At 51.8% G+C, this 11,582-nt stretch overlaps 1 protein-coding gene across 1 annotated transcript in view; it reads left to right on the top strand.

Moving 5' to 3' along the window:
• The first annotated feature begins 2,884 nt into the window (after window positions 1-2,884).
• LOC133279423 (Wilms tumor protein 1-interacting protein homolog) overlaps window positions 2,885-11,582 on the top strand; it is a 93,480-nt gene continuing 84,782 nt past the window's right edge. Inside the window, exon 1 of the mRNA XM_061473129.1 lies at window positions 2,885-4,314. Coding sequence (XP_061329113.1) covers window positions 2,913-4,314 — 1,402 coding nt within the window. The 5' untranslated portion in view covers window positions 2,885-2,912. The remainder of the gene's footprint in view (window positions 4,315-11,582) is intronic.

The raw sequence follows: 11,582 nt of genomic DNA, 5'->3' as shown, positions 1-11,582 counted from the left end.
GAGCAAATTCTCCTGGAAGGCATGTTAAGGCACATGAAAATCAACAAGGTGCTTGGTGACAGCCAGCATGGCTTCACTAAGGGGAAATCCTGCCTGACCAATTTGGTGGCCTTCTATGATGGGGCTACAGAACTGATGGACAGGGGTAGAGCAGTTGAAATCATCTACCTGGACTTGTGCAAAGCGTTCGACACTGTCCCACAAGACATCCTTGTCTCTAAATTGGAGAGATTTCAATATGATGGATGGACCACTCGGTGGATAAAGAGCTGGCTAGATGGCCGCACACAAAGAGTTGTGGTCAATGGCTCAATGTCCAGCTGGAGACCAGTAACGAGTGGTGTCCCTCAGGGATTGGTGTTGGGACCGGTCTTGTTCAACATGTTTGTCGGTGACATGGACAGTGGGATTGAGTGCACCCTCAGCAAGTTTGCCGATGACACCAATCTGTGTGGTTCGGTTGATACCCTGGAGGGAAGGAATGCCATCCAGAGGGACCTCGACACACTTGTGAGGTGGGCTGATGCCAACCTCATGAAGTTTAATCATGACAAGTGCAAGGTCCTACACCTGGGTTGGAGCAATCCCAGGCACAGCTACAGGTTGGGCACAGGAGAGATTCAGAGCAGCCCTGCGGAGAAGGACTTGGGGGTGTTGGTTGATGAGAAAATGAACATGAGCCAGCAGTGTGTGCTTGCAGCCCAGAAAGCCAACCGTATCCTGGGCTGCATCAAAAGGAGTGTGACCAGCAGGTCGAAGGAGGTGATCCTGCCCCTTTACTCTGCTCTTGTGAGACCTCACCTGGAATATTGTGTGCAGTTCTGGTGTCCTCAACATAAAAAGGACATGGAACTGTTGGAACAAGTCCAGAGAAGGGCTACGAGGATGATCAGGGGACTGGAGCACCTCCCGTATGAAGATAGGCTGAGAAAGTTGGGGCTGTTCAGCCTGGAGAAGGCTGCATGGAGACCTCATAGCAGCCTTCCAGTATCTGAAGGGGGCCTATAGGGATGCTGGAGAGGGACTCTTCATTAGGGACTGTAGTGATAGGACAAGGGGTAATGGGTTAAAACTTAAACAGGGGAAGTTTAGATTGGATATAAGGAAGAAATTCTTTCCTGTTAGGGTGGTGAGGCACTGGAATAGGTTGCCCAGGGAGGTTGTGAATGCTCCATCCCTGGTGGTGTTCAAGACCAGGTTGGACAGAGCCTTGGGTGATATGGCTTAGTGTGAGGTGTCCCTGCCCATGGCAGGAGGGTTGGAACTTGATGATCTTAAGGTCCTTTCCAACCCTAACTATTCTATGATTCTATGATACTCACCAGTAGATGTTTACACCAGCTTAATGGGTTCATTAACACCACAAACATAGCAATTATCCTATCCTTCTACTTATCAGTTAGTTTAACTGTGCCCACCCTGGACATCTGCTTGTGCCAGATACTCCCCATCCCCAGGTCCTGTTTTTCTATTCTGCTTTTCTTACACTTTTTGTACTAAGGTCCTAAGGACCTAAAACTATGTCAACTACCTTCAAGCACCTCAGTTATTTTCCATTACAAAGCCATTAAACTTAACATTACTTAGAACTGATTACATTTTGTGCTTTTGTGCCTCCTTGTCTCAGTAAAGACGTGGCTCAGGTACCCATTGTTAGGGCTTTGTGAGCATTTCTGCCATCAACACAAATGAGTCAGGGATTTCAGCTTAGTTGCAAAATATTAACTTTAAGGTTGTGGTTTAGTATGGGAGGTCTCAGTTCAGTAGCCATTTTGGGGACATTGTTTTCTGACAGTTTTTTTTTTTGTGCATGTACAGATGTTAAGTGGCAAGCGGTGCTGGGTCTTGTTACTGGATCAACAGATGAAGCTCTTCCAGAGTTACACAGTAGCATGTTTACTTAAACTCGTGCCAATTTGTAGATTACTTTAGGCCCCAATATGTTTATCATATGTCTTAGCATGGCCTAAAACCAAAAAAAACCACACAACTCAAAAAACTCCCTAACTGCTAACAGTGATCAGCTGCGCTGCTGGCAGCAGGTCACCTGCCCGCCTCTAGGGTTACACACACATGTAAGTTATTGGTAGCACTGGGCTGATCACCAGCCCTCAGTCCCGGAGGGGGAGGGGAGAAGAAGCAGCAGCAGTAGCGCTACAACCGCCTCCCGGAAGGCGGGAACCTCAGTGCCTCCTTCCCTGACGAGCCCATCCGTACATGGCTGCCCTTGGGGTTCTTTGACGAGTCTCCAGTTTCCCGGTGACAGTCCCATCAGACAGTCAACCCCGGGCAGGGCTCTCGATAAGCACCGGCCAAAGTGGGATGAAAAGAAGGGAAGCCGCCGAGAAGCGCCATGACCGCCTTCTTCCTGACTGACTCGGTGAAAATCATTGTTTGGTTCCGGTATTAACTACATTCCACCAGGACGCAGCGCTCAGTCTCCTTCCTCGCATTCCTGCCCTATACAAAGGAGTCCCTAACTTTCCGTGCTCTGCTCGCTGGGCCGTAAAGCCCCTCTGGACCGGTCCGCCGCCTACCACCCGACGCCCAGAAATGCGGGATGTGCCGCGGCTTCTTGGGGCGGTTGGCCGGGGACGGTGGGGGCAGGGAGCTGCCGACCGCAAATTCCTCCGCGCAGCGCGCCATTGACTTATTTAAGCCTAGAAAGTAGGATTGAGTTATCTAGTCATCGCTGAGTAGTTTCCTGGTTAAGAAGCTGCATCCCGTCAGGACCATAGGAAGTGTTTTGGTGTGGGGTTTCTTTTTTTCCCTTCCATTTGTTTTGTTTTAATTTTTTTGTTTACTTTTTTTTTTGTTTCTTTGTATGCCTTTTTTTTTTTATTTTCTATTCCGGGCTGTGCTTTCGCAGAGAGTTCGTTGCCCCGTCTCACGCCGCCGGGCTCCGGCGCAGTATGGAGAAGCGTGAGGAGAACGACGTGGTACTGAAGGCCACTAAGTTCATGGAGGATTTATATTTGTACGAGCCTTGCCTGGACGTTTCGTACAGCAGCGGCTGCCGCCGCGACCTGGCACTGCACCCCGACCCGGAGGAGACCAAACAGGTTACTGCCGCCCACGTGACGACGGAGCAATGGGGTCGGAAGACGAGCGGCACTGCTACGCTGTCCCCTGCCAAAACCTATCCACCCGCGGCGCTGGCCGCCCCACTCCGCGCCGCTGAGCCGCCTCCGTGCGCGGGGCTGCCGTGCTGGGCGGAGGGGCTGTGCACTCGCTCTGAGGTGGTGCTGCCCTGCTACACTGGTTTAGCCGACAATGGTAAGCGCTACTCGGCTGAGGGCTACCGTTACGCCGTGGGCAGCGCCTATGAGAGCGGCTATGTAGCCAAGGGCAGCGGGCGAGCGCCCGGCGGTGGCCCTGCCGGCAAGTATGGTGCGGTCAGCCCGCGAGTCAGCTTGGTCACTTATTTGCCGGGCCCTGCCGCTGAGCATAGCAAGTTCTCCAGCCCGGGGGGCGCGGCGGTGCTGTCCTACGAGAAGTTCTCCAGTCCGTGCTCCAGCTTGATGGCACCCAGTCAGAAGTATAGCAGTCCCCGGGCCAGCCTGGTGCAGTACGACGGCGCCACCCTCAGTCCCCACTCCAACTACACTAGCACAGACAGCGACACAAGCAAACATTCCAGCCCCCGCGCCAGCTTTTTAAGTTACGATGGCTGTAGCAAACCCAGCAGCAACCGCACCAGCGGCATCAGCATAGGCTACGACCAGCGCCGCTCCAGCACCGCTAGCCAGTGCTCTTGCACCACCAGTCCTCGCTCTAGCTACTCGGACTGCAAGCGCGGCCCGCCGGGCAGCAGCGCTGAGCCGGAGGGTGTGGGCGGCTCCGGGCTTGCCCTGGCCAGTCCCCGCTCCAGCCTTTGCGGCCCTGAGGGGCGCGGCGCGGCGGGTGCCGCCGTGGTAAGCCCCCGCTCCAGCATTTCTAGCCAAAGCTCGTGGAGCTCCCGCGGCTCCATGAGTGCCTACCCTGAGCTGCAGCTGCCTTCGCCCCATTCCGCCTTGCTGGGGCCAGGCCTGCAGGAGGACGGCGCCGCTCCGGAGCTGGGGGACGTCTACCACAAGATCTATGACCAGTCCCCGCGGCGGCATGACCAGCAGCACCCAGCCGCCGGCCTCGAGGCCGTGTCCCCCTACGCCTACTGCCCGACCAAAGGTTCCGCTTCGGCGCCCAAATTCAAGCTCCCCTACCAGGTGACGCCGTGCCGTGAGAGCGGCACCAGCCAGGCGGAGAGGCGGCTGGAGGCGCTGACGCTGGAACTGGAGAAGGAGCTGGAGATGCACATGAAGAAGGAATACTTCGGTGAGTGAGCTGCTGGCGAGGGGCGCGGGAGGGGGCGAGCGGCTGAGGGGCGGCAGTGTGAGGGGTCGGGGCCGGTTTGGCTGTGGAGAAGGCAAGCGTATGGCGCCCGGTCTGCTCCGGGCCAGGTACCCGCTGAAGGTCCGTATAGCCACAGTTCTGTCTAGCTGGTGTCCGAAGGGCTTCCGCCATAGTTCATTTTCCTGGTGCGTGATATTTTTTCTGTCTAGTCTGCAAACAGTTTGCCAGGACGTCTGGCGTTTCCCCTTCCACGTGCGGGCGGGAGGCTTGTCTGAGGTGTTACAGAAGCTGTTTGTGCTCTCGGGGCTTGCAGTGACTCTCGTGTGCGTCTCCCTCTTGGGCTGCTGACGCTTCACCGATAACCTCCAGCACCCCTGGCATTTACCATTGTTCGCAGCCATTCTGTGACAACTCTTCTAGACAACGAGTGTGGCTGGTGAAGCACTTCTAGTGTTTTGTTCAACAAAATCTCTGTGATGCTTGGAGTACCGGTGGAAACATGGCTTTGTTTCTGTCAGAGCTTGCAAGGCTGTCGTGGATTGGTGTTCTCCCTGGGATGGAAAATTGGGGTGAGGAGAGGGCTCTGTCCTTGCTGAGGCTGAATCGGCTGTCCTGGGTTCAGCTGCAACAGTTATTTGTCTCCTTAATAGCTGGTGCAGACTCTGTTTTTGACTTTAGTCTGAGAACAATGCTGATAAGACACCGATAGTTTTAGTTGCTGCTAGTTTGTTTACTCTGATCAGGGACTTTTCAGTCTCATGCTCTGCCAGTGAGGAGGGGCACAAGAAGCCGGGAGGAAGCGAACACAGGACACCTGACCCAAATTAACCAAAGGAATATTCCAAATATTCCATACCACAGCACATCATGCCCAGTATATAAACTCTGGGGAGTCACCTGGAGTGGCAGGATTGCTGCTGGGGTAGGACTGGGTTTCGGTTGGTGGGTGGTGAGCAATTGTATTGTGTAGCGCTTGTGGGTTGTTTTTTTTTTTGTTTTTTTTTTTTCCTTATATAGTTTTATGTTTTCTCCCCTTGTTATTTCCCTTATTATTATTATTGGTGGTGGTGGTAGTAGTAGTAGTAGTAGCAGTTTTGTATTATACTGGACTGTTCTTAAGTCAACTTGTGGGATTTAAATTTTTTTGGTTCTCCTCCCCATCCCTCTTGGAGCAGGGGGGAAGTGAGTGAGCCAGCGGCTGCATGGTTCTGAGTTACTGGCTGGGCTTAAACCATGACAGTTCTTTCTGGTGCCTAATGTGGGGCTTGAAGGGTTGATCATGAAACTGATGTGTGTTCTCAGTGTGGTCATCCCCTCTATACTTGGGGAGGCAAGGGCTCTCCCCTCCTCCGGGGTCAACCTATGAAGGAGACATTTCCTCACGTTCTCCTTTCCCACACTGGGCTATTTACAGCAGCATTTGATTATTCTAAAGGGTTTTTTATGGCCTTTGGATACCCTTGAAACCTGTCTGCTGCATTTGCTGGGAAACAGCATGTTGCCACAAATACAGCATGTGTTTTATCCATGGCCATACTACCTTGAGAACACCCTTATTTTTTGTCTGATCTTGAAAGTTAAGCAGGGTCAGGCTCAGGTCTTGTCTAAGGTGAAATGACAATCTAAGAGAACCTGGAGATTTTCCCCAAGGCTGAACAGTCATGAGTGGCAGGGTGTGTGGGATCATATGGGCAAGTATCTAGGCCAGTGGGCCCCTCCAGTGCTTTGGAACTTTACCCCTGAACAAGTGTGAAGTCTGGAAAAACTACTATAACATGTGAAAGAGGTGTCCCTGTCTGGTATTGCCAGGACAACAGCACAACTTGCTGCAACATACTGGGGCTTGACCTATACCTACAGAAGCCTGCTCAACACTATCTAGCACCTTAAAAGGGAAAAAGATACTTCTGGATGTGGCGGCAAAGCAACCGACAACACAGCAGCTACACCAACCCTGATGACAGACACTGCAGCTGAACTAAAGGACCAGTCTGTGCCAGTATCGGTTGATCCTGTAAGCAAGGGGCAAAGCAAATGAGAGCCACAAAGAGTGACCTGTGTAGTGAAGACAGATGAAGACCCAATGCATGTGCTACAGATGTGCCATCTGAACAAGAGTTCAGGATACAGGAATCGGGAAGAGGAATAAGAGGTAAAATGTTGATCCTGGACCTCAACTGACCTGTGGAATATATGGAAAAAATTCAGCTGACTTCTAGGGGAGATTATGATCTGGTGGCAATTACAGAGATGTGGTGGGACAGCTCACATGACTGGAATATAGTCATGGAGGGCTATGTCCTTTTCAGGAAAGACAGGCCAGCCAGGAAGGGTGGTGGGGTTGCTCTTTATGTGCGAGAGCAACTACAATGCACTGAGTTCTGTCCAGGGACAGATGACAAGTGAGTTGAGAGTCTGTGGGTGAGAATTAAGGGGCAGGCTGGCAGGGGGGATACTGTTGTGGGTGTCTTGTTACAGGCCAACAGATCAGGGTGAGGAAGTTGACGAGGCCTTCTACAGGCAGCTGAGAGGGGCCTCACAGTCATAGGCTGTGGTCGTCGTGGGGGATTTTAACTTCCCTGATGTTTGCTGGAAGGACCACTCGGCAACCCAGCCGCAGTCCAGGAGGTTCCTCCAGTGTATGGGTGATAACTTCCTCCTGCAAATGGTGGATGAGCCAACCAGGAGAGGAGTGCTGCTGGATCTCATCCTCACTAACAAGGAGGGTCTGGTCGAAGCAGTAAGGGTTGAGGGCTGCCTTGGTTGCAGCGACCACGAGATGGTGGAATTCAGGATCTTGTGTGGTAGGACCAGTAGAATAGCAAGTAGAATTGCAACCCTGGACTTTAGCAGGGCAAACTTTGGCCTTTTCAAGCAATTGCTAGGGGAAATCCCATGGGCAAGGCTGTTTGAAGGTAAAGGGGCCCAAGATAGTTGGTTGGCATTCAAGGATTGCTTTTTCAGAGCTCAGGATCAGAGCATCCCGACACATAGGAAGTCAAGGAAGAGGGCCAGGAGACCTGCGTGGCTAAATAGGGAATTGCTGGGTATGCTCAAGTGGAAGAGGAGAGTTTACGGGTCATGGAAGGAGGGGCTGGCCACTTGGGAAGAATATAAGGCTGCTGCTAGAGGATGTAGGAAGGCAGCTAGGATGACTAAGGCCTCCTTAGAATTAAACCTGGCGAGAAGGGTCAAGGACAGCAAAAAGAGCTTTTTCAAATACATGGCAGATAAAACTAACACCAGAGGCAATGTAGGCCCACTGATGAGCGGGATGGGTGCCCTGGTGACAGAAGATACAGAGATGGCAGAGTTACTGAATGCCTTCTTTGTCTCTGTCTACTCTGCTGCAGGCAGTCCTGAAGAGCCCTGTACCCCTGAGACCTTAGATGAAGTCAGGTCAACGGAGCGGTTTGCCTTAGTGGATGAGGAATGGGTTAGAGACCAGTTGAGCAATCTGGACATCCATAAATCCATGGGTCCAGATGGGATGCACCAGCGGGTGCTGAGGGAACTGGCGGAAGTCATTGCTAGACCGCTCTCCATCATCTTTACCAAGTCTTGGGAAACGGGAGAGGTGCCTGAGGACTGGAGGAAAGCAAATGTCACTCCAGTCTTCAAAAAGGGCAAGAAGGAGGACCCGGGTAACTATAGACTGGTCAGCCTCACCTCCATCCCTGGGAAAGTGATGGAACACCTTATCCTTGGTGCCATCTTAAGGCATATCAAGGATAAGAGGGTTATGAGGGGCAGTCAACATGGCTTCACCAGGGGGAAATCATGTTTGACCAATCTCTTAGCCTTTTATGAGGAAATAACACAGTGGATGGATGATGGCAGAGCGGTGGATGTGGTCTACCTTGACTTCAGCAAAGCATTTGACACAGTCTCCCACAGCATCCTCACAGCTAAATTGAGGAAGTGTGGTCTGGATGATCAGATAGTGAGGTGGACTGTGAACTGGCTGAAGGAGAGAAGCCAGAGTGTTGTAGTCTATGGGGCTGAGTCTAGTTGGAGGCCTGTAACTAGTGGAGTGCCTCGAGGGTCAGTACTGGGACCAGTATTATTTAATATATTCATCAACGATTTAGATGAGGGAATTGAGTGTACTATCAGCAAGTTTGCTGATGACACTAAGCTGGGAGGAGTAGCTGACACGCCAGAAGGCTGTGCTGCCATCCAGCGAGACCTGGACAGGCTGGAGAGTTGGGCAGGGAATAACTTGATGAAATATAACAAGGGAAAGTGTAGAGTCCTGCATCTGGGCAGGAACAACCCCAGGTTCCAGTATAAGTTGGGAAACAACCTGTTAGAGAGCAGTGTAGGGGAGAGGGACCTGGGGGTCCTAGTGGACAACAGGATGACCATGAGCCACCACTGTGCCCTTGTGGCCAAGAAGCCAATGGCATCCTGGGGTGTATTAGAAGGGGGGTGGTTAGTAGGTCGAGAGAGGTCCTCCTTCCCCTCTACTCTGCCCTGGTGAGATCGCATCTGGAATATTGTGTCCAGTTCTGGGCCCCTCAGTTCAAGAAGGACAGGGACCTGCCGGAGAGAGTCCAGCACAGGGCAACTAAGATGATTAAGGGAGTGGAGCATCATCCCTTATGAGGGAAGACTGAGGGAGCTGGGTCTCTATAGTTTGGAGAAGAGGAGACTGAGGGGTGACCTTATTAGTGTATATAAATATATAAAGGGGGAGTGTCACGAGGACGGAGCCAGTCTCTACCCAGTGGCAAACAATGATAGGACAAGGGGTAATGGGTACAAACTGGAACACAAGAGGTTCCACTTAAACTTGAGAAGAAACTTCTTCTCAGTGAGGTTGACAGAACACTGGAACAGGCTGCCCAGGGAGGTTGTGGAGTCTCCTTCCCTGGAGACATTCAAAACTTGCCTGGACGCATTCCTGTGTAACATTCTCTAGGTGTTCCTGCTCCGGCAGGGGGATTGGACTGGATGATCTTTTGAGGTCCCTTCCAATCTCTAGCATACTGTGATACTGTATGTATGTGGAGAGCAATGGTGTATTGAAAATGTGGGATCTGAGCATGACGTGAATGGTATGGAATAAGGGGTGGATAATGTCCTGGGTTCAGCAGTAGCAGTCATGTTTCTCCTTCGTGGTAGCTGGTGCAGTGCTGTGTTTTGACTTCCAGCCTGGCAACAGTGCTGGTGATATTGATGTTTTCGGTTGTTGCTAAGTGATGTTTACCCTGACCAAGGACTTTGTGAGGCTCATGCTGTGCCCGGGAGCAGGGGAAGCCGTGAGGAAGCAGAGACAGGGCGCCTGACCCAGGCTATCCAAAGAGGTATTCCATACCACAGCACATCATGGCCGGGGTGGGGGGTGACTGGGAGTTACCGGGAAGGACATGGGCTTCCGGGTGGGACTTGTTTCTTGGCCAGTGGTATTGTATTCTCTTCCCTTGTTATTTTCTCTTATCATTGTTATCATTGGTAGTAGCAGTGGTGATTTGTGTTGTGCATTGGTTGCTGGACTGTTCTTGTCTCAACCCATAGGAGTTGCACTCTGTCGATCCTCCTCCCCATTCTTCCGGGAGCGGGGAAGGGGAGAGCCCTGGGAGGGGGCCTCAATTGCTGTCAGCCTGGCACCACTCACTGGGAGTGAGTGAACGAGCTGTCTGGCTAGGGTTTAAACCACGACAAATGTCTATGAGGTTATTCTGGAAATGAGTTCCATTCTCTGACTCGGTTCTCTCTGGCGTGCCGTGTCGCCACAAAATCTGTTTCTCAAGGCCCAGGATAGTGTTCTGGGCTGTGGCGTGCGGCACAGCGTATATTTTCAGCCATCCGGTGGTTGCTTCCACCATGGACAGCACATGATGCTTGCCTTGGCATGTTGGTGGCAGTGTGATATAATCAGTCTGCCACGCCTCCCCCTATTTGTACTTCAGCCATCGTCCTCCATACAAAAGAGGCTTTAACCATTTAGCTTAATTAATTGCAGTACATGTTTCACAGTCGTTAATAACCTGGGCAATAGTGTCCATTGTTAAGTCCACCACTCGATCACAGGCCCATCTATATGTTGCATCTCTGTCCTGATGGCCTGAAGTGTCATGGGCCCACGGAGCCAAAAATAATTCACCCTTATGTTGCCAACCTAAGTCCATCTGAGCCACTTCAATCTTAGCACCTTGATCCACTTGTTGGTTGCTCTGGTATTCCTCAGTGGCCCAACTCTTGGGTACATGAGCATCTACATGATGTACCTTCACCACCAGGGTCTGCGCCTGGGTAGCGATATCTTTCCACAGTGCAGCAGCCCAGATGGGCTTACCTTTGCGTTGCCAGTTGCTCTGCTTCCATTGCTGCAACCACCCCCACAGGGCATTTGCCACCATCCGTGAGTCAGTATAGAGGTAAAGTACGGGCCACTTTTCACTTTCACCAACGTCCAGGGCCAGCTGGATGGCTTTCACCGCGGCAAACTGACTCGATTCACCCTCTCCTTCAGCAGTTTCTGCAACTTGTCATAGGGGACACTATACAGCATCCTTCCATCTCTGATGCTTTCCCACAATAGGGCAGGACCCATCAGTAAACAAGGCATACTGCTTTTCACTTTCTGACAGTTTATTATATGGTGGGGCCTCTTCAGCGCGCACCACCTCCTCCTCTGGTGACATTCCGAAATCATTGCCCTCTGGCCAGTCCATGATGACTTCTAGAATGCCTGGACGACTGAGATTTCCTATTTGAGCTTGTATAATTAGTGTAGACCACTTACTCCATGTAGTATCAGTTGCATGATGTGTAGAGGAGACCCTGCCTTTGAACATCCAGCCCAGCACGGGCAACCGGGGTGCCAGGAGGAGCTGTGCTTCAATGCCAATCACGTCCGAAGACTCGAACCCCTTCATAGGCTGCCAGTATCTCTTTCTCAGTTGGGGTATAGCTGGCCTCAGTTCCTTTATATCCCCGACTCCAAAAGCCGAGGGGTCGACCTCAAATCTCTCCTGGAACTTTCTGCCAGAGGCTCCAGGTAGGACCGTTCTCCCCAGCTGCAGTGTACAGTACATTTTTTACATCTGGCCCGGTCCGGACTGGTCCAAGGGCTACTGCATGAACTGTCTCGCGTTTAATTTGCTCAAAGGCTTGTTGTTGCTCAGGGCCCCATTTACAATAATTTTTCTTCCGGGTCACATGATAGAGAGGGCTTACAATCGAACTGTAATTTGGGGTGCGCGTTCTCCAGAACCCCACAGCACCCAAGAAAGCTTGTATTT

This window comes from Pezoporus flaviventris, unplaced genomic scaffold (genome assembly GCF_033815535.1).
Source record: "Pezoporus flaviventris isolate CSIRO_AGI_PZ_B2104156 unplaced genomic scaffold, CSIRO_AGI_Pfla_v1 ptg000077l, whole genome shotgun sequence".
NCBI lineage: Eukaryota > Metazoa > Chordata > Aves > Psittaciformes > Psittacidae > Pezoporus > Pezoporus flaviventris.
This window is presented reverse-complemented; position numbering and strand designations above follow the sequence as displayed.